General features: G+C 44.6%; 2 protein-coding genes across 6 annotated transcripts in view; one reads left to right on the forward strand and one right to left on the reverse strand.

The window, feature by feature from the left end:
- Positions 1-7,892, reverse strand: part of LOC148389090 (uncharacterized) — an 8,144-nt gene extending 252 nt beyond the window's left edge. Inside the window, exons 1-8 of one of the 3 annotated variants that reach the window (XR_015862087.1) lie at positions 6,203-7,892; positions 6,034-6,091; positions 5,926-5,953; positions 5,092-5,203; positions 3,604-4,991; positions 2,213-3,538; positions 1,324-2,142; positions 1-1,070 (exon numbers count right to left, since the gene is read on the reverse strand). The exon at positions 1-1,070 is cut by the window's left edge and continues 252 nt beyond it. Coding sequence is in view for 1 of the 3 variants with exons in the window: in XM_088394076.1 (XP_088250202.1) it covers positions 926-1,070; positions 1,324-1,394; positions 2,038-2,142; positions 2,213-2,287; positions 2,369-2,395 (423 nt within the window). In the remaining 2 variants the exon portion in view is untranslated. Of the gene's footprint in view, positions 1,071-1,323; positions 2,143-2,212; positions 3,539-3,603; positions 4,992-5,091; positions 5,204-5,488; positions 5,954-6,033; positions 6,092-6,202 lie in introns of those variants that run through there. The other 2 variants (XR_015862086.1, XM_088394076.1) reach the window with 2 other exon arrangements.
- The window catches only part of kank4 (KN motif and ankyrin repeat domains 4), a 55,750-nt gene that overhangs the window by 28,180 nt on the left and 9,828 nt on the right, over positions 1-17,742 (forward strand). For 2 of the 3 annotated variants that reach the window (XM_088394061.1, XM_088394062.1), the window contains exon 2: positions 17,557-17,621. In XM_088394061.1, the coding sequence (XP_088250187.1) occupies positions 17,603-17,621 (19 nt within the window). In that variant the 5' untranslated portion in view covers positions 17,557-17,602. Of the gene's footprint in view, positions 1-3,677; positions 3,816-17,556; positions 17,622-17,742 lie in introns of those variants that run through there. The other variant, XM_088394063.1, reaches the window with a different exon arrangement.

Consider the following 17,742-nt stretch of genomic DNA (forward strand, 5'->3'; position numbering starts at 1 on the left):
GTTACGCAACTCTGCTTTGAATTGAAAGCTAAGGTCCTGGAAGATACACGCTATGTTTATAAATTCAATTGACTATAGCAGCAACCTGGACTGGACAGCAGCAGCCTTCTTTGTAGTCAGACAGCCAATGGGGACGCCAAGCCCTGCAACAAAACATGCAAGAAGTTTCACATTCAAGAGAAGCACCATCGATTGAGAGACATCGCGAATGATGACTGACACCAAAGTTGACTTTATTTACAAGACCACCAACAGGAAGCAAACACGCCACTGTTGACTTTATTCACAAGAATACCCACATGATGCATGACTATTCAAAACAAACCAAAAAATGGCTCTGACCACATTAAAACAGCTTTTACTCGTACAGAAAAATGTACCAATATTCTGCAAGATTCTGAGTTCGGTGGCCATTTTAAAGCAGGGTTGCCAAAGATGACTTATTGATCGCAACAGAAACCGTTTGTACACTTGTCGTTTGCAGCTATGGGTGTCTGGCTACTTGGCTTTTGTCAACAATTTAGAATGCATCCAGCTTTTCTTTGTGTAGTTAAAAAAATAAATAAAAAGCCTGACACTGCATATTTAACAAGTCAATTTTGTTTCAGCCTAACTTTACAATTGTCTTGTCATTGAGAATGTCTCAAATGATTCCAGTTTGTATGCACGATAGACTGCCAATGCTTAAAATGGACCACTTGAATTCAGTTCAGTTTAATTGCAGTTTAGTGGTACACACACACACACTTACAGTACAAACAGTTCATTTCATGATTAAAAAAACAACAGTAAAACAACAATATTGCAAAATGACGCGGCGCTGAGAGAGAAAGAAAGCGGCATCATGCAGATAGCCAGTGTGCACACCCAGTGAAAAAGTGGAGGGAGGGAGGGAAGGAAAGAAAGGACAAAAGAAAAAACGCAGTCATACTCTCCTTAAATGCTGGCTGGGCGCTTTGCCCTCGCCGCATCCGCACCCGTCCGTCTCGTGTCGGCCGCTCATCACGGGCGAAGGTTGGCTCCCCCCCGGCCGGTATTCGACGTTTGGACTCATCCTCCGCCTCGTGCCACTGCAAAAAGAAAAACGGCTCTGTTGCATGCGGTTCACTTCTGTGGACGTACTCATTACCTGTCTATCAAAGCTTGCTCCTATTTTAAGCTCCCTTATTAATAGCGTATGTACACATGAATGTTTTTGTTTTCTTTTTTATGTCTGTTCCTATATGAAGAATTCAATGCTTATAATTTCTTTCTTTGTTGTAAAGTGCTTTGAGCTGCATTTCTTGTATGAAAGGTGCTCTACAAAAAGTTTTTTATTATTACCCTCTGGTCCCCGCAGTCCTGTCCAGTCCCTCTCTGTGCAGGCACTCATCGGATCCAGTGCCCCAGCAATCCTGAAAGGCAGACATATTGAGGTGGTTTTTGCAAGGGGAAAATTTTCACTCGCACCCCCCCCCCCCAACCTTGACTAAGGTAAGTTTGAATCCGGTAACTAGCGGCACGCACGGGCTGGCGCATGTCTCATACGGCCCTCCCGCATTGGAGCGATCCGGGTTATGAAATGTTTAACCCCTTATAAAAAGGGAGGGAGGGAGAGAGCGAGAGGAGATGAAAAGAGGCTTTGGTGCGCACTTAAGCGCAACCGGCCAGTTCCCCCTGAGTAGAGCTGGCTTGGCCCCGAGTGGAAAAAAAAGAGGAAAACGTGACGTCACGGAGAGCGTCACGGAGAATCTCCTTGTCCTCGACACCGTCGACGACACTGGGACCCAGTCTGGCAGACATTATACCCTGGTATTCCACAAAGGGCAAGGTATAGCCACGTTCCACCCTGAGTGCACCAGGCCATGCAGGTACTGCCGGGCGCGTTGGAGAAAGAGAGCGAGAGAAGGAGGGAGGGAGGAAGGGGGGCAGGGGGTGTCTACTTTGCCGATTTGTATCTAGAGGGTCACAGCAACCCAAATGCCCGTGCGTGCTACTAGTTACCCTATTCAAACAGACAGGGGTAGGGAAGGCACAAAAGAAAAAACAAAGTCATACTCCCCCGAAACGCTGGCTGCATCTGCACCCATCAGTCTCGTGTGGGCCGCTCGTCACGGGCCAAGGTCCGGGTCTGCTCCGGCCGGTGTTGGACTCGTCTTCCGCCTCGCGCAAGCGCAAAAAGACAAACGGCACTCAGTTGCATGCGGTTTACTTCTGTTAACGTACTCATTACCTGCCCCCTCCCTGGTCTTGTGGGTGCAGCCCAGTCCCTCTCGGTGCAGGCTGGCGCTCGCCCCATCCGCTGCCGCTGAAAGGCAGAAAAATAAGGAAATCAAATTAAAACCAACAAGTGTGTACACTCCGCTTGCAGATTGCATTGCCATGTCACCGCCTCTGGCCAGCCTTGGCCATTCATGCATCAGGCTCCTCTTCAACACTTGGCGACTACTTTCTTTGGGTGATTCCTTCCTTTGCAACCCGCTCACCAATCGCAGGTCTGGTGGCCTCCGTCCACCGGCTCTTCGTTTCATACATCGTCTCTTCCACCTTGCAAGACAAGCACAAAAGTCTCGCTGCGCCGTCGCTTGCGCTTGCCGTCGCTTGCGCTTGCCGTCGCTTGCGCTTGCCGTCGCTTGCGCTTGCCGTCGCTTGCGCTTGCCGTCGCTTGCGCTTGCGGTCGCTTGCGCTTGCCGTCGCTTGCGCTTGCGGTCGCTTGCGCTTGCCGTCGCTTGCGCTTGCCGTCGCTTGCGCGGTCGCTTGCGCTTGCCGTCGCTGCGCGGTCGCTTGCGCGGTCGCTTGCGCGGTCGCTTGCGCGGTCGCTTGCGCTTGCCGTCGCTGCGCGGTCGCTTGCGCTTGCCGTCGCTGCGCGGTCGCTTGCCGTCGCTGCGCGTTTGGCACTCAATGAGGGCTGCACAACATTTTGGAAAAATCAATGATATGGCAGTATTGGGCCAGACCACTGCATTGAGGCAAGTTGTGCAAAATTCTTGGATGGAGGTTAACTATTTGATCGCAATGAGATCAGTTAGATGAGTTAACTTTAACTTACATCAATGACTTATCGTCTTAACTCATTACAAATAGTTAGGCAAGAAAACATGTATCATTTGAGACATGAAAAAACAAATCTTTGCTGTCTTAAAGTGCATGTCAATAACCTAGACCACCATATGGCAGTTTTCCAATACACGTGCAGCCCTACACACACGTCACCATTGGTGTCCAAATGGCAGCCTCGGGGAAACTTGATCAACACACCACATGAATGAACGCAACATTGCTTTGTAGCACAAAATGTCAATGGCAACATTTCGTGACTGATTGAAGTAATTGGTGTCAAAGAATTCTCAATTTGTTTCAGTATGCAGCCCTCAAGCAGACATTGGGACACCGCTGGTGTAATTTAAAAAAAAAAGTAAAAAAATCCATTTCACACGTTGAAGCTGCGCAGGTCGACGCCTCCAGGGAAGCGGGTTTCCCTCAGAAGTCGGCGACTTCAGAGCGATGCCACAGCGGTCCGTTCACCTCTGATCAGATCGTGTCACATCTCGGTCGCCATCTGCAGAAACAGAAACAAATGTTAGAAACTCAAAGAGCACCCCAAGTTGTCGGTCACTTGCTTACTTGAGCACAGCGGCTAGCTACTATTGGTGAGCGTCACCCGGTCGGATCGGGCCGTGCGCCCCCCCCTTTTGCGTCCGGCCTGCAAATGGCAGAACATGCAATGAGTTGGGCGCTGCTCGCATCATTACGTCTTCCTCGTGGACCGGCTCGCCCAAACACCGCCCCCTACACCGAGAGAACAAAGGACACAGCTTAGATCAAGCACGACAGTGGTAGGTTAGAAAAAGACAAAATGTTACCGTCCAATGCTGTCCGACACCTAGGGGAGAACAAAGAACGCAAGTACCACAGTGGTGGTAGGTTAGGGTTAGATGAAGTGCAACAGTGGCAGGTTAGAAAAAGACAAAATAGTACAAGTCAAATTGCAAAATTGGACATTCGGGATCGGCTCGCTCCAACGCCGCCCTACACCGATGGGGGAGAACAAAGAACGCAGCGAGCACGACAGTGGCAGGTTAGAAAAAGACACAAAATGGTACAAGTCATATGGCAAGCTTGGACATTGGGCTCCGCGTCAAAGTTCAGTTCTGTCTCCATCCAAGTCACCACGTCCTCCCCTAAGTGAGCCGTCAATGGCAACCAAGCGCAAGACACCGCTGGATCCAGATAAGCCACAACCTCTTAAGCAAGACCAACCGTCAGACCCCCAAACACTGTCCACACCTGCAACCTTTCCGTCGTGCACCCATAACCAAAGGCAACCACACTGCCCCCTCCTGGGTACATGATCCGCACACGTCGACTTTCGCAGCGTGCTGCTTGATTCTTGACTTGATATAGCATTGCTCTTTTGGATAGGCCATTGCTCTTTTGGATAGGCCATGGCTCCTTTGGATAGGCCATGGCTCCTTTGGATAGGCCATGGCTCCTTTGGATAGGCCATGGCTCCTTTGGATAGGCCATGGCTCCTTTGGATAGGCCATGGCTCCTTTGGATAGGCCATGGCTCCTTTGGATAGGCCATGGCTCCTTTGGATAGGCCATGGCTCCTTTGGATAGGCCATGGCTCCTTTGGATAGGCCATTGCGCCTCTGGATAGGCCATTGCGCCTCTGGATAGGCCATTGCGCCTCTGGATAGGCCATTGCGCCTTTGGATAGGCCATTGCTCCTTTGGATAGGCCATTGCGCCTTTGGATAGGCCATTGCGCCTTTGGATAGGCCATTGCGCCTTTGGATAGGCCATTGCTCCTTTGGATAGGCCATTGCTCCTTTGGATAGGCCATTGCTCCTTTGGATAGGCCATTGCGCCTTTGGATAGGCCATTGCGCCTTTGGATAGGCCATCGCTCCTTTGGATAGGCCATCGCTCCTTTGGATAGGCCATCGTTCCTTTGGATAGGCCATTGTGCCTTTTCATATGGAATTATCCCATTCGGCTCCTCTTGCAGCCTACAAAAACACAGACAGCCATTAATTGTGTGCTGGGAAGCTAAAACTCGACAACCATTGTGTGTTGGGAAGTTGAAACTTGACAAAAACATGTTTTCACCTGATTTAGGACTACTCTTCCTCAGTGTCCTCAACATCACTGAAAGGGCTCCTTCAAGAGCCTCCTGCTTGCTTTGTATAGAAGGATGCTGGCTGGGCGGCAGTTTTTAGTGCTACAAAAGACAAGCAAATGATTGCAACAAAAATAGACATTGAGTCGAGTGCCAATGGCATGGTTTTTTTACCAACAATTATACATACTAGGAGTTTTACATTTGAAAAAAAATATATTGTAGTAAGTTATGATAATTGATCAAAATTATAGTTCATATTTGAAATTGATACATTCTGAGTTTTACATTTGAAAAAATATATAATCATCACATTGTAGTAAATTATGATAATTATTCAGGATTATAATTCATATTTTAATTTCATCATTCATCAACTCCCCTTACATTGGACAGATGATCCAGGTTGGCGGCGTCCAAGACGGGAGAAAATAACCCGCCGCGCAAATGTTTGTTGCGTAACGGAACGAGAGCGGGCGGGCGCCATCTTTGAATGGATTCGGTCCGATTTGGACATGACGTAACATATACGTTGCATTCACCAGTTTGCATGACACGGAAATGGCACACGCATCATATAAAATAATTTAAAAAATGGTTAAGTTGACTAGAGTCAAACTAACATTTCCTATAGTCAGACAAACACGCGCTTATCGGCGGCGTCATTTACGAACCGTCTACAGACAGACGAATGAAAAAAATGCTGGCCAGCATGAAAACAAACAACCGCGAAAAACATTTAAAATACCACCAAAACGCGCAACGACGCGACGCGACGCGACGCAAAGTGGATTGTGGCGTGCCGTGTCGTGCCGTGCCGGAACCTCAAGCACTCCCTAGACAGCGAAAATCCTGCAAGAAATAATAAATGGCATCGTAAGAAACTGCAAACATTTGCTCACGGGCTAAATGGCCTGCGGCCTACAATTTACCTCCAGGCCCACCGTCGCGGTGGACGTGACGTTGCCGAGTCACGAGAGTACGACAATCCTGCGACAAACAAAGTAAATTAAAAAAAAAGGCTTGTGAGAAAAAGCAACAAAGCGTGCCGTCGTGAGAAACGGCAGGAGACGACAAACATTTGCTAGCATGCTCGCTTACCTGAGAAACCGTCCGCCGCCGCCGCCGGCCCGCGCCCGGTGGCACCTGCATATGATAACTCCCCTTGAGCGAGCACACCTGTCTTCAATCGACCTAAAGCCCTGACGTCACATCCGTCGATTCAAATCTTCTTCTCCTGATCGTCCAACGGCGCTCGGCACACTGACGCCACCAGGTGGTCGCCTGTCATGGTGACTACCGTGGAAAGGGTTGCTTCGGACTATCCGTTGAAACTTTCAACACCGAACAGGTTTGGATGGAGGATACCCTATCAATATGACCAAATCTCCTTTGGTTCCCGAGCAGGCTCTGGTCGACTGGTTAACGCCATTGCCTTCAATCAAATGAAAATATTTGTATCGAGTATATTTGTATTGTATATTTGTAAACGTGCTTTTGTTGTGCAATTAACCCTTTATTTATTTATTCTCTTTTTTTTTTTTAACCTTATGTAGTGTACCTACACATATTGTCATATAAAATGTCAGATTTTTATGTTTTAATTGGCGAATATAAAAACAAGGAATAAGACGCCAGACACGTTTTAACATAAATGTTTATTAAAAATAATAATATCAAAAGCAAATTTCAAACCAGCAATCTAATGTGAAATTGCAGTAGATATATTGGATAACAATATTTAGGCGTATATAGGTATACACGTTATTTAAAAACGACTATAAGTGTTATACTACGACACAAGTGTTTACCAGCTCAGTGGCCTAAGAGGAGAGTGTCCGCCCTGAGACTGGGAGGTGGTGGGTTCAAACCCCTGCCGAGTCATACCAGTGACTATAACAATGGTACCCATTTCTTCCCTGCTTGGCACTCAGTGGAAGGGGTTGAAATGGGGCCCCCCCCCTGCTGCTCACTTATACTCCGGTGCGACTTACAGTCCGAAAATTACGGTAAGTTCAAAAATATCAGAGGACGTGATAAACAACTGAGGTGATTTGGTTGCATAAGCAAGCCTAACCCTAAGCACAGCAAAAGCGAGAGCAAGCCTAACACAAACCCTAACCCTAAGCACAGCAAGAGCTCTGGTCGAGTGGTTAACGCCATTGCCTTCAATCAAATGAAAATATTTGTATCGAGAGTTCATCCTAAAATGAATTGTTCTTGCAAAAATTCTGCCTGCCGCCGTTGCAGTGCTCCCGTGGACTCATTTTCAAGTCAGTTGCTAAGAAACACCACACCGTCGCACAGAGACAATTCTTGAGTCATATCAAATCAATGATTTTCAAACGGGTCCAAACAAGTTTTTCCCTCATGGCTACAAAGATCTTTAGATCTTTTCGTTCACTCTCGTTCACTGAAAACATTCGTTCTTTTGAACCCATCGTTCACTCACGAGCCAACACTACACTGCAGTAGTGATACACACACACACACGCACACACACACACACACACACACACACACACACACACACAATGATACGACAAACACAATGACACGACTTTTCACGCACCTGAACTTAACGAGGGAATCTTGGGAAACATGTTGGAACGCGGCCCCGAGGACTAGAGCTTGACACCTGTGACCTTTGACCATGATATTTCCCTCATAAAGTGGCCTGTTATTAGGTACACTTGAAAAGGGCGGTGTACCTAATGGAGTGTCCGTGTGATTCCCTCGTTAAGTGCACCTGCGGGAAAACTTTTAGCTCCTGCGGAACGTGAAAGTGACCAAAAACTTTTCACGCAGCTGCGCTTAACGAGGGAATCACATGAACACTCCATTAGGTACACCGCCATTTGCGAGTGTACCTAATGACAGGCCACTTTATTATCTTGGAAAACATGTTGGAATGCGGCCCCGAGGAATAGAGCTTGACACCCGTTAATTTCCCTAATAAAGTGGACTGTTATAAGGTACACTTGAAAATGGCGGTGTACCTAATGGAGTGTGGAGTGTCATATGAACTGAAAAAAGAACGAATCACTTGAGGAAGTGATTCGGTCACTCTCGTTCACTGAAAAGATTCGTTCTTTTGAACCCATCGTTCACTCACGAGCCAACACTATTACACAAGTAAAAGTCATCATTTTGACGTCAGCCTGCAGTTAAAGGCATGGCTGATAAAACATCTTGTTGCTCTGAATGAAACAATTCCAGAGGTCAGCAGAAATCCCAATTATCCTGCATGCCCGAAAGGCAAGACAGAATGGAAGTGACCTTGGCCACCTTTTGTTTCCTTCTCCTTTGACTCTTCCTTCAGCAAGGAAAGAGGTTGGGGAAGAATGGATTTCATTTGATATCATTTGCCTGCTCAGGGAATACACCCCCCCCCCCCTTTTTTTTTTTTCTGTTTCAGCTTTGCTATCTGTGGCTTCAATTTACAGCCGAATAAAAGCTGCCCTTGGAATTACTGGCTTGTTTCTTCAACTCCGTGTACGTCATTAATGTCATTCTCAAGGATCATATTTGGATTTTTATGTGACAGAGTGCAGGTAGATTGCTTTAAAATTCAACATTATAATCACTTGAGATTAGCACAATGTGATTCTAAAAATAGTTCTATAAAAATTTCAGAATTGTATATACAGGGATTTTTTTCCCTTAGCTTTTAAGAGGAGTGATGTGACGCTTTTAGTATCTCAAACCCATGTAAACACTGTCAAATGTTTCAAATAAAATGTCCTTCATGTTCTACTACTGCTCATTTCTTCAATGTGTTGCTGACTAAACTTCAGCTCTCCTACAGAGTTAAGAACAGATAGATCAATCAAAAATTCCTAATTGTTTGAGCGACGTGTCATTCAACAACAGCGTGTTGCCAAATTTCACATGGCACATTTTCAACTCCCCAACTGATCCAGATATTCAGACAGCTTAATAGCCGCCGGGCCTCCGTAACACATCTATGAGTCTTACTGATCGACCTTGGGAACAGTTCACACAAATATATCATGAAGACATTTCATTAGCAGTCAGGAAAATCCATGACATTATTCTTTCAGAATATCAAATGTCTTCTCTCCTATGCCGTGTAGCACACTTCTTGTGTTTGTGTTGTGATTTGTGAGCAGAATAGCTTCTTCAAGTTTGCTTCAATGCAGTCAAGCAAGCCCCCCATGCCATGCCATGCCATGCAATTCACCTCATTCTGTCTATCATTGCCTTTTCCAAGCATGCTGCCCCAGTAGTTGCCACACTCGAGCTTCTAACACTCACATAGACATTGACAAGCAGATGGATGGTACCGCAGTGTCTACATCTCATCAGCTTTTCACTATAGCACCTCTGGGCTGCTGTCATTATTAAAAAAAAAAAAAAACTCAGACAGCTGCACTTTGCAGCTCAACTGAGCAACAGCTGGCAAGCATCCACTCCAAATGCTTACGCTGCAAAATCTCAAAGAACAAATCGAACGTTGGCATGGGTGGGATCCAAAATAGGAAAAGCCGATGGATCAGCATTCTTCAAACTAATGGAAGTTATCTTTTCAACCACTATAAAGCCATGTAGAAAATGGTATCTCGCTGCTGACCAGCAAACGAGTCTGAATTTCAAGGAGATCTAGCCGTTGACTCCTGCTCGGTCTTCCGTCACCTCACCATGATTCATTTTCTCTTCTTTTGTATTCTCCTAATCTTTTAACATAACTTCTGATGCTTTGCTGCCTGCCAGCCAGCCAGCCAGCCAGCCAGCCTTTGGAAGTCACAATCTATCGGTCAGATTAGAAAAGGGCAAACTATACATTATCCAAAGTAAGATATTGCGCAGATGCTTGCTGTAAATCGAGTGGTGATCTCGTTGAAGTTTTAAAAAAATTCTTTATGGCTAAACCATCGAAGATTTATAAGGTCTTTTTGGAGGAAGCCTGGTGGCTCTTGCAAGTTCCCTTTGTGCCAGTGGAATATTTTGTCGCTGCTCTTGGAGCAGGATGCCTGCCTGCCTGCAGGGCTGCAGGGCTCTGCTGTGTTCCGAGAATCGAGGGATGCAAAATGGAGGGCAGGCAACAAAAGAATGGAGATAAATACCGGTGACGAGAGATGATTCTTTGCTTTCTTGCTGTGCTGCAGGCAGCTGTTGCTCTAAAACGCCAACAAGCAGGCCTCTTGACTTGCACTTCGTCTTTCAGATGAGTCTGGCACTTGAGCTTTTGAAGATTGGCAATCACTGTGTGTCAAGAAAGATAAATCGAACACATGAATGAGATGCCAGTCAAACGGGAAGCCTTTCTTTTGCTATGCAACTGTGCTTTTCTTCATCCATTTCTTCCATTCTCATTTTGTGAGTAAAGCGATCGCTGTTTCGGGTGACGAAGTAAATATTTGATTATCGTTGCAATTGTTTATCTGAGTAATTTCTCCACAGACACGGGAGGAATCTGCTTTCTCTCTTTTCTCTCTTTCAAAACAAAATTATTTGAGCAAATATGATACATCTAGGTTTTTCATGCAAACATATAAATACTCACACTCGCTGAAAAATACTTAGGGGTCAAAAGAGAGGATCTGCATGGCTGTGCAAAAATTCAATTGTGTCTTTGTGTGCTCCTTTCCTCCCTCCCTCCCTCCCTCCCATGCTTCTTCCAGCTGACTTGCGTTGGTGAGAAACGCAAGCTACCAGCTTGGACCTAATATATCTCTAATAATCATTAGAGCCAAGAAACCACAGTTTGAAAGGGGAGGAGGGATGACACTACTTCATGGTGCTGTTCATTCCTGAGCGCACAATAGCCAAACAGCTTTTGCACGCTCAACTATTATCATGATCGTAAAGAGCTGCGATATACGTATTACAAATATCTGGAAGGCATCATCAAATGTGTGACAAGACAAAAATACAGAAGAGGATTTAAAAAGCATGATGACTATGCAGTATCGCTGGATGCTATGAATGGCCAAGCTCCCAATTCCCATGCAAGTTCATTGGAAAGGTCAAGTTGTTTCATGCCAAACTCATCCGACCGTGCCTTTACGGCTCCTACTTTGTACATTAAGGTGCAGTCGTGCTGGATGAGAAAAAGAACGTTCAATATTTTCACACAGCATCAAAATAGCTAAGAATGTCATGAAAACGAAGGCAAAGCCTGGCTGATTCATTCTGAAGTGTGAACTATAGCACTATCCGCTATGTAAGTCACACATTTCTGAAGAATGGTAAAGGTGACGAGAAATGCTATAAAAAATGTACTTATCACCTCCCCTGTTTTTTTCCCTGAACGTCCACATAAGTGCTTGTGACCAATAATTAGTAAGATGTTTAGCATTGCTATGAAGGCAATTTGGCTTTTTAGTTTAAATAGCAAATAAATGTGGCAACATTGCTTCTTTTTCATGTCAAGCCTCATTGCGCTTGATGCACGAGAAGAATGCTTCTTTCCTTGCAAGGCTCCTGTTGGTGTGTGAACGTTGCCTCTGCACGTGCATTCACAGAGGTTCAGGTCATTTCCAGCTGAGCAGTGAAGTGTGTTTTGTGTTCAGTGCTGGCTGGTGGCGTCATTTTCCAATGTACGTATAAACAGTCTTTTCCCTGGCCAAAGGCCTTATCGGCAACTGCCCTTCCTCAGGATGACTGCCAGCCACGTACTTTGCCTGTGGAAAGTTTCCTTCTTTGTTTTTCCATCCTAAAAGCGTCTTCGTGATGGCTACTTGTAGTATAAATGAGCAAGCAGCCAGCCCCGCAAGTATTTCTGTGCACCTGAAATTGCTCATTATTACCAGTGGCTTGGCTGTATTATCAAGTGGCTTATACAATTCAAAACAGTTCTTTGAAATGCATTTTTCATTCTAAAAATGTCTTGAAACAAATCCTAGCATAGCCTCTCACAGTAAGCACAATATAAGCACAAATGCTTCATTTGGTAGAAACGTACATCCGGGTGAGCTGTGCAGTAAACAAAGCAACGTTTGATTTCTACACATAGTCCTAATACGACGTATCCGCATGCCAGATTTGGGATAAGACTTCCCCGTTGCTATTTTAATGTTTGAACAGAGCTGTTCCAGGGAGACCACACTGATATACAACGCTCAAGTTTCCTCCAGACAGGTCTTGCTCTTAATATTTTTGCCAGACACTTGACCGAGCATAAACCACACATAAGCATGACTGTAATTCTTTCTATGAATGGGAATCACCATGTGATTACGCCAAGCAAGCATGCATTGCTCCAGACTCTTTTAATCTCCCCCCCCCCCCACCAACCCCGCCGTCATGTGCTTTTGTTTTTCCCCCCCGTCTGGTCAAAGCCCTCACCATGTACAAAGATGGAATGAGCCAATGATATCAGTTGACTAGTTAGCACGACTGTTTTGATTTGTGTGCAAATATGTACTGGAATCGGGAGAAAAGGGACATTTTGGTGAGATGAGACCTTGCAAACAAATGTCGGTAATGATGCCAATTAAACTTTTTAACATTATCCAAGTAGACGTGTTATCTCACAATGTGGTTGAAGATGCGACTCCAAAGGAGGGGGGGATGTGATTCCTCCTGACAGCAAACAGTGCATGTGATAGGAAAGCAAGACGCTTAACCCCCCTGGGCCACATTACACCCTCGCTCTTTCACTTGGCTGCATGACATGAAAGGGGCCAAGTTGATTTGATGTATGTTGGGAGCGCGGCCAGAATTTGGCCACAAAACATGCCGCGTCGACGTCATTGCTTCATTTGACAAACGCAATACAAGCATATGCTCTCTGTATAAAAAAGTGATGTAATGGTACTCTTCATTTTATATTTATGTTTGCTGGAAGCGTTACCGTCCAATGAAAGGCCGAGAGTTGGTTCAGAATCAAACAGCTCCCCTTTTAGAGGTGTTAATGCTCAGTTTTGAAGTCTTCATTGAACCTTTAGACTTTCCAAGTCATCCCTCCATCTGGTGTTATTTGGCTCACTGTGCTCTGAAAATCAATAATGTCTTGTTTTTCTGGATATCCTCCATAAGCCTACTAGGGTCAAGACCCTCTTTTAAATGTGCCATATGAACAGATGAATATTTCATGTATTCCATTTTCCTATGCACACTTCAGCCAGCATTTTGTACACCTTTCAATCTTGCTCGATGCTTTAGGCTTTGCTTTTACATTTGTCAAGCTGAAATGACCAAAAGTGTCTGGGATCATGCAAGAGTGAGATCAAATTAAAAGAAAAGAAAAAAAAAAAAAACGACACCATAAGCCAGCCGGGCAGTTAGCTTATTTAAAGGGTGTTAATGATTTACCTCATTTACTCATAGGAAGCATCTGAGCCTTTTTTCAATTGTGATTGAGTTGAACACAGACATGGAAAGAGCTTACTCATTTCACGGAGATCTTTGAGATGCCTTTCCAACAAGTTGCTTTTGCATGTCGTTTGGTATCAATGAGCGTCCTGGAGGTACATAACTGTAATTAGACAAACATATGAAGGATGAATGAACATACTCATGTCTGTCCTGAGGTTATTTGCTCTCCAGGAAAACCTCATCTTATACTCTGACACTTTTACACATAGTCAGTATTCAAATGACCAATAAACAACACATACAGTGAAAATGAATTTCAAAATGAACACAAGTAGCTACATCATTAAAGGGCTTTTCTAGACACAATTAGAGACATTGTGTGCAATGTAGTGTCCCCCCCCCCCCCACCCCCCCCCCCCCTCCCAAAGCAAACCAGCAGCTATAAGTGATCGTCCCCAGTTTCTTTCTCCAGCCCTGCCAACACCTCCACCCATTTCCCAGCCATCAGGCTTTGTCCTCCCTCCTTCTTCTCTTCTGTCCGCGCTATGAGGTGAAGACAGACAAGGGTCAGATACGCCCACAGAAATCGGAACGAGGAAGGACATGGGGTGAGGAATTGTGTGGCAGGTGAGCGAGGTCATCCCCTGGAGAATTCTCTGCTTTCCCTTTCAGCTCTTCTTGCTTCTCTCTCTAGAACAGATTGCTGATCCCGAGTTGATCTATAATTCCAATTTGCTCGCTTGACGTTTATTCACCTCACCTCCCCCTTTCTATTTTTCGCTGGGTGGAATATAGGTCACGCGTTTTGCCTCGGCTGTGTAAGAAACGGAGAGACAATGGGTGTGAGATTTGTTTTTGTTTTTTGTTGTTGTTATTTTGTTTTGCTTACACAGCTTGAGCAGCTGACAATGCAAGAGGAAGTTGACAGGTGTGCCATCAGCAAAGAGTTTTGAAGCGCATGAATGTCTCACACTGTCTGATATGCTGGTTTGTCTATCTGTGTGTGTGTGTGTGCAAATGGAATCAGAATGCTCTCATTGGGAAAAGATCAATAAACATTAAATGAATCTTGTTCTCCTCCTGCCTACTCTGCTCTCCAGAATGTGCAGCTAGCTATAGTGAGCAGCCACACGGGCCTCCGAGCTTCACACCCATCCCACCCCACCCCACCCCACTGGTGTGAGGGAGGGAGGGAGGGAGGGAAGGGGGGTAGGCAGGCTCGAGATCACATCGGGAGTGTTTATGTGCTCGTATCTGATGTTCATTCAAATTCCTTCAGCGTGTGCATTTGTGTCCTGTTACTTGTCAATGTGACAATACTAATTAATGAGGCATTGCTTGCTATTGCATCCTGTCATTGATTTTATTTTCAGAAGTCTTTTTTTTGTTTCATCCAGCTCTAATGGAACAATGTTCGTTTTTTTTTTACATAGTTCATGTTGAAAAAATATTGAATTAATGAGAATGTACTATAGATGTTCTAGCCAAACTTCCCTTTTTTTTTTCTAATTTACATGAAGAGTATTTTAAAGCAGCTCATCAAAGAATAGAAATGAATTGGCAAGTTTTAGCACAGGGTGGTTACAGCCCATGCACAGTAAAACCCTTTTTGACATTCTCGCATCGCTTTGGCAGCAGGCAGATTGATTGTGTCTGTGGTAAACCCACGCAATGTGTATTCCGCTATATTTGAAATTCAGAGTGCACCACCAGGATTGGAGACATTTGCATTTGTGTATTTACTGGCCACCACTGCAGAGACAATAAAACATTCGTGCTCATCACTCAAGCCTGGCCAAAACGGAAGCCTCATCTTTCTTTTCATACACCACTATTACTTAAGATGATTAACCAATATTTTGTTTACATTGTATGTGGATTGTTGCAGATTTGGATGAATTGACAAAACATGGGAAAAGCACTTTTTTTTTTTTATCTAATGGAAATCATTGCGTTCTACTGTGTTGGACCACTTTGGTGCTGGCTTCAATCTTGTGGCACTCAATCACAACAAAGGTTCTTCTTATTGGAAAGAAGAAAATGTGCTTGGTAGAACAAACAAATAAAGTGGATTGTCCTTTGTCAAGTTTATAAAAGAAGCAAGTGACTGCGTAAATTTCTCTTCAACCCCTCGTTTGACATTTAATATCCTAGTGGATGTCAGCGGCCTGTGCCAATTTAATCTTTCCCTCCGTGTTTGATTGAGCGTGATGAATTTCACCTGACAAGTGTCCAGGGACACGTGATGTAGTCAGGTCAGGAGAAATAATCAATACTTCTCTTGATCTATGTCAATGCATTTTCAACATCGCAAAATAGTTCAATTCGCTCATTTTAGGGGCAATGCATGCTGTTGTCATATTTATGACTGATATCCACGACACTCTGTTAGCTACAAATGTCGAAGGCAATAGCCCGCCATGGCACAAATGGCCAAACATGCTGAACAAGACTTGCACCGCCACGAGAGATGATGGCCCACTTTTTATTCTCGAGTGCGGCTGCCTTGTATGTTCATGGCATCGTAATGTTTTTTTTTTTTTCTTTTCATTAGATAGAAGGAACTGCTGAAAATAACAGGGTGGGGCGGGGGGCAAAGTTGTGTTCTGCTTGTACGAGATACGAATGTGTACAGCTGCCACTCCCGAGCCTGCCTCCATTTTCACTTTCTCTGGATTTGGCTGGTCTAAGCGCCCACCTCCTGTCTTCTGACTGCACTGGCCGGCCGGCCGCTTCTATTTCCTGTGGGCCTGTCATCTCCGGAGCCTGCTCTGTGTCACTGTTTCAAGCTAATCACATCTCTAGTACACAAATGACCATTAAAAGCAATGATTTTCTTCTTTCCCAGTGGATTGGCGCAGGCCAATTCAACCTATTTAAATACAGAACGTTTGATGACTGCCTGAGGGCTTTTTATATCCGTGTTGAATTAAACCAGCGAGCTCAGAGGCGCCCGTTCTTTTAATGATTCCGTTGGTAACTGTTCAAAATAGCCTCTAAATAACAATGGCGATGGCATTTAATGACACGCTGTTGTCAGTAGGAGCTAATACACGGACATGTTTTTTTTTGTTTTTTTCCTTCCCGGTCGCCTCTCAGCCAGCTGCTGTGCTCTCTGAATTGGTGTTTTCAGAACGTGGCATCCATCCAACAGCTCTCATAGGCCGCCGACACACTTCACATTATGGAACACACGCTGTCATTTTGTCCGGCACACATTGCAAATGCTTGTCTTTACCTGACATTGATTCACTCATCAGTAGGTACAGCTGAGATTATATCCTGCAGCAAAGATATTTATTTGAAACTTCTCATTGAATAGAATCATTCATAAAATCAAGCGTAAGATGAATGAGGCACATGGAGGCCTTGAAATGAATCTTTACCTCTAAAATAAATGAATGACTTGTATTGCCTTGTCATTTAATTGGACACACTGCATGGCTTTTGAAAGCTCCCCTAGATGAAAAGCCTTTCATGCTAAGCTTTTGTGAGCAGGGCATTCAATTAAAAGTCCACTTTTACAATCCTCACAAGTGCTCCTTTCCTATCTCGCTTTTTAACATTTCACTGTTTTCTTCATTCTACTAGATGTCCACTTCTTTTGCTGTCTTTGTCCATCCGCTATAGCTCTGTCTTCGGTAAACGGGGATTGTTGTGTGCTCACTGTGCATAATTGCAAGAGGGCTCTGACTCTTCCACCAATTACCATCAGCATTTTTCAGCTCCCAAATTGGCTAATTAAGCCTTAAGGACAGTGAGCTGCACTTCCATGAAGCACCCAGAGAAGTCAGGAATGCCGATGCTTTTCTTTCCTGGGACATACAGGGAGGAGCAGCTGCTTAATGAATGGTTGTCATGGCAACAGCCACTCGCTGTGACATTCAATGCAAACCGCTGTCGAAAAGTCCATTCGTTTTCATAACAGAAGCAACAATAGCGCTCCAGATGACTAATTCTTGATGATGTACAATTGTCTTATTTCACGTTTCAGCCCCTGCATGTAGCAGTCAATTTGATTGATTACCTTACACAACAAGTACTGTAGAGTACATGTCATCTTATTTCAGTTTAACCAAAATTGCACACTTGGCTTGAATGAAGGTATTTGAATTTTTTGTAATAATTGGAATATTTTCTCAAATGTGTCTGTTTTTCTTGATTTTCTGTAGGCTGACTCCGCCAAAGCGTTGTCGATGACTGAGATCTCTGCATCCCATGATGGACAAAAAAAGTGGTGAGAGTCGCAAGGGATTTTTATGGGAATAGATATGTATGATTTTTCTACATTGAGCTGAGCACATCATGAAATCCTGGGAGATATTTGTTTTCATTTTATGACACAGCACATGCTGTAG

The sequence above is a fragment of the Syngnathus floridae genome, chromosome 13 (genome assembly GCF_059516105.1).
Source record: "Syngnathus floridae isolate MCC-2025c chromosome 13, RoL_Sflo_1.0, whole genome shotgun sequence".
In the NCBI taxonomy this organism is placed as follows: Eukaryota; Metazoa; Chordata; class Actinopteri; order Syngnathiformes; family Syngnathidae; genus Syngnathus; species Syngnathus floridae.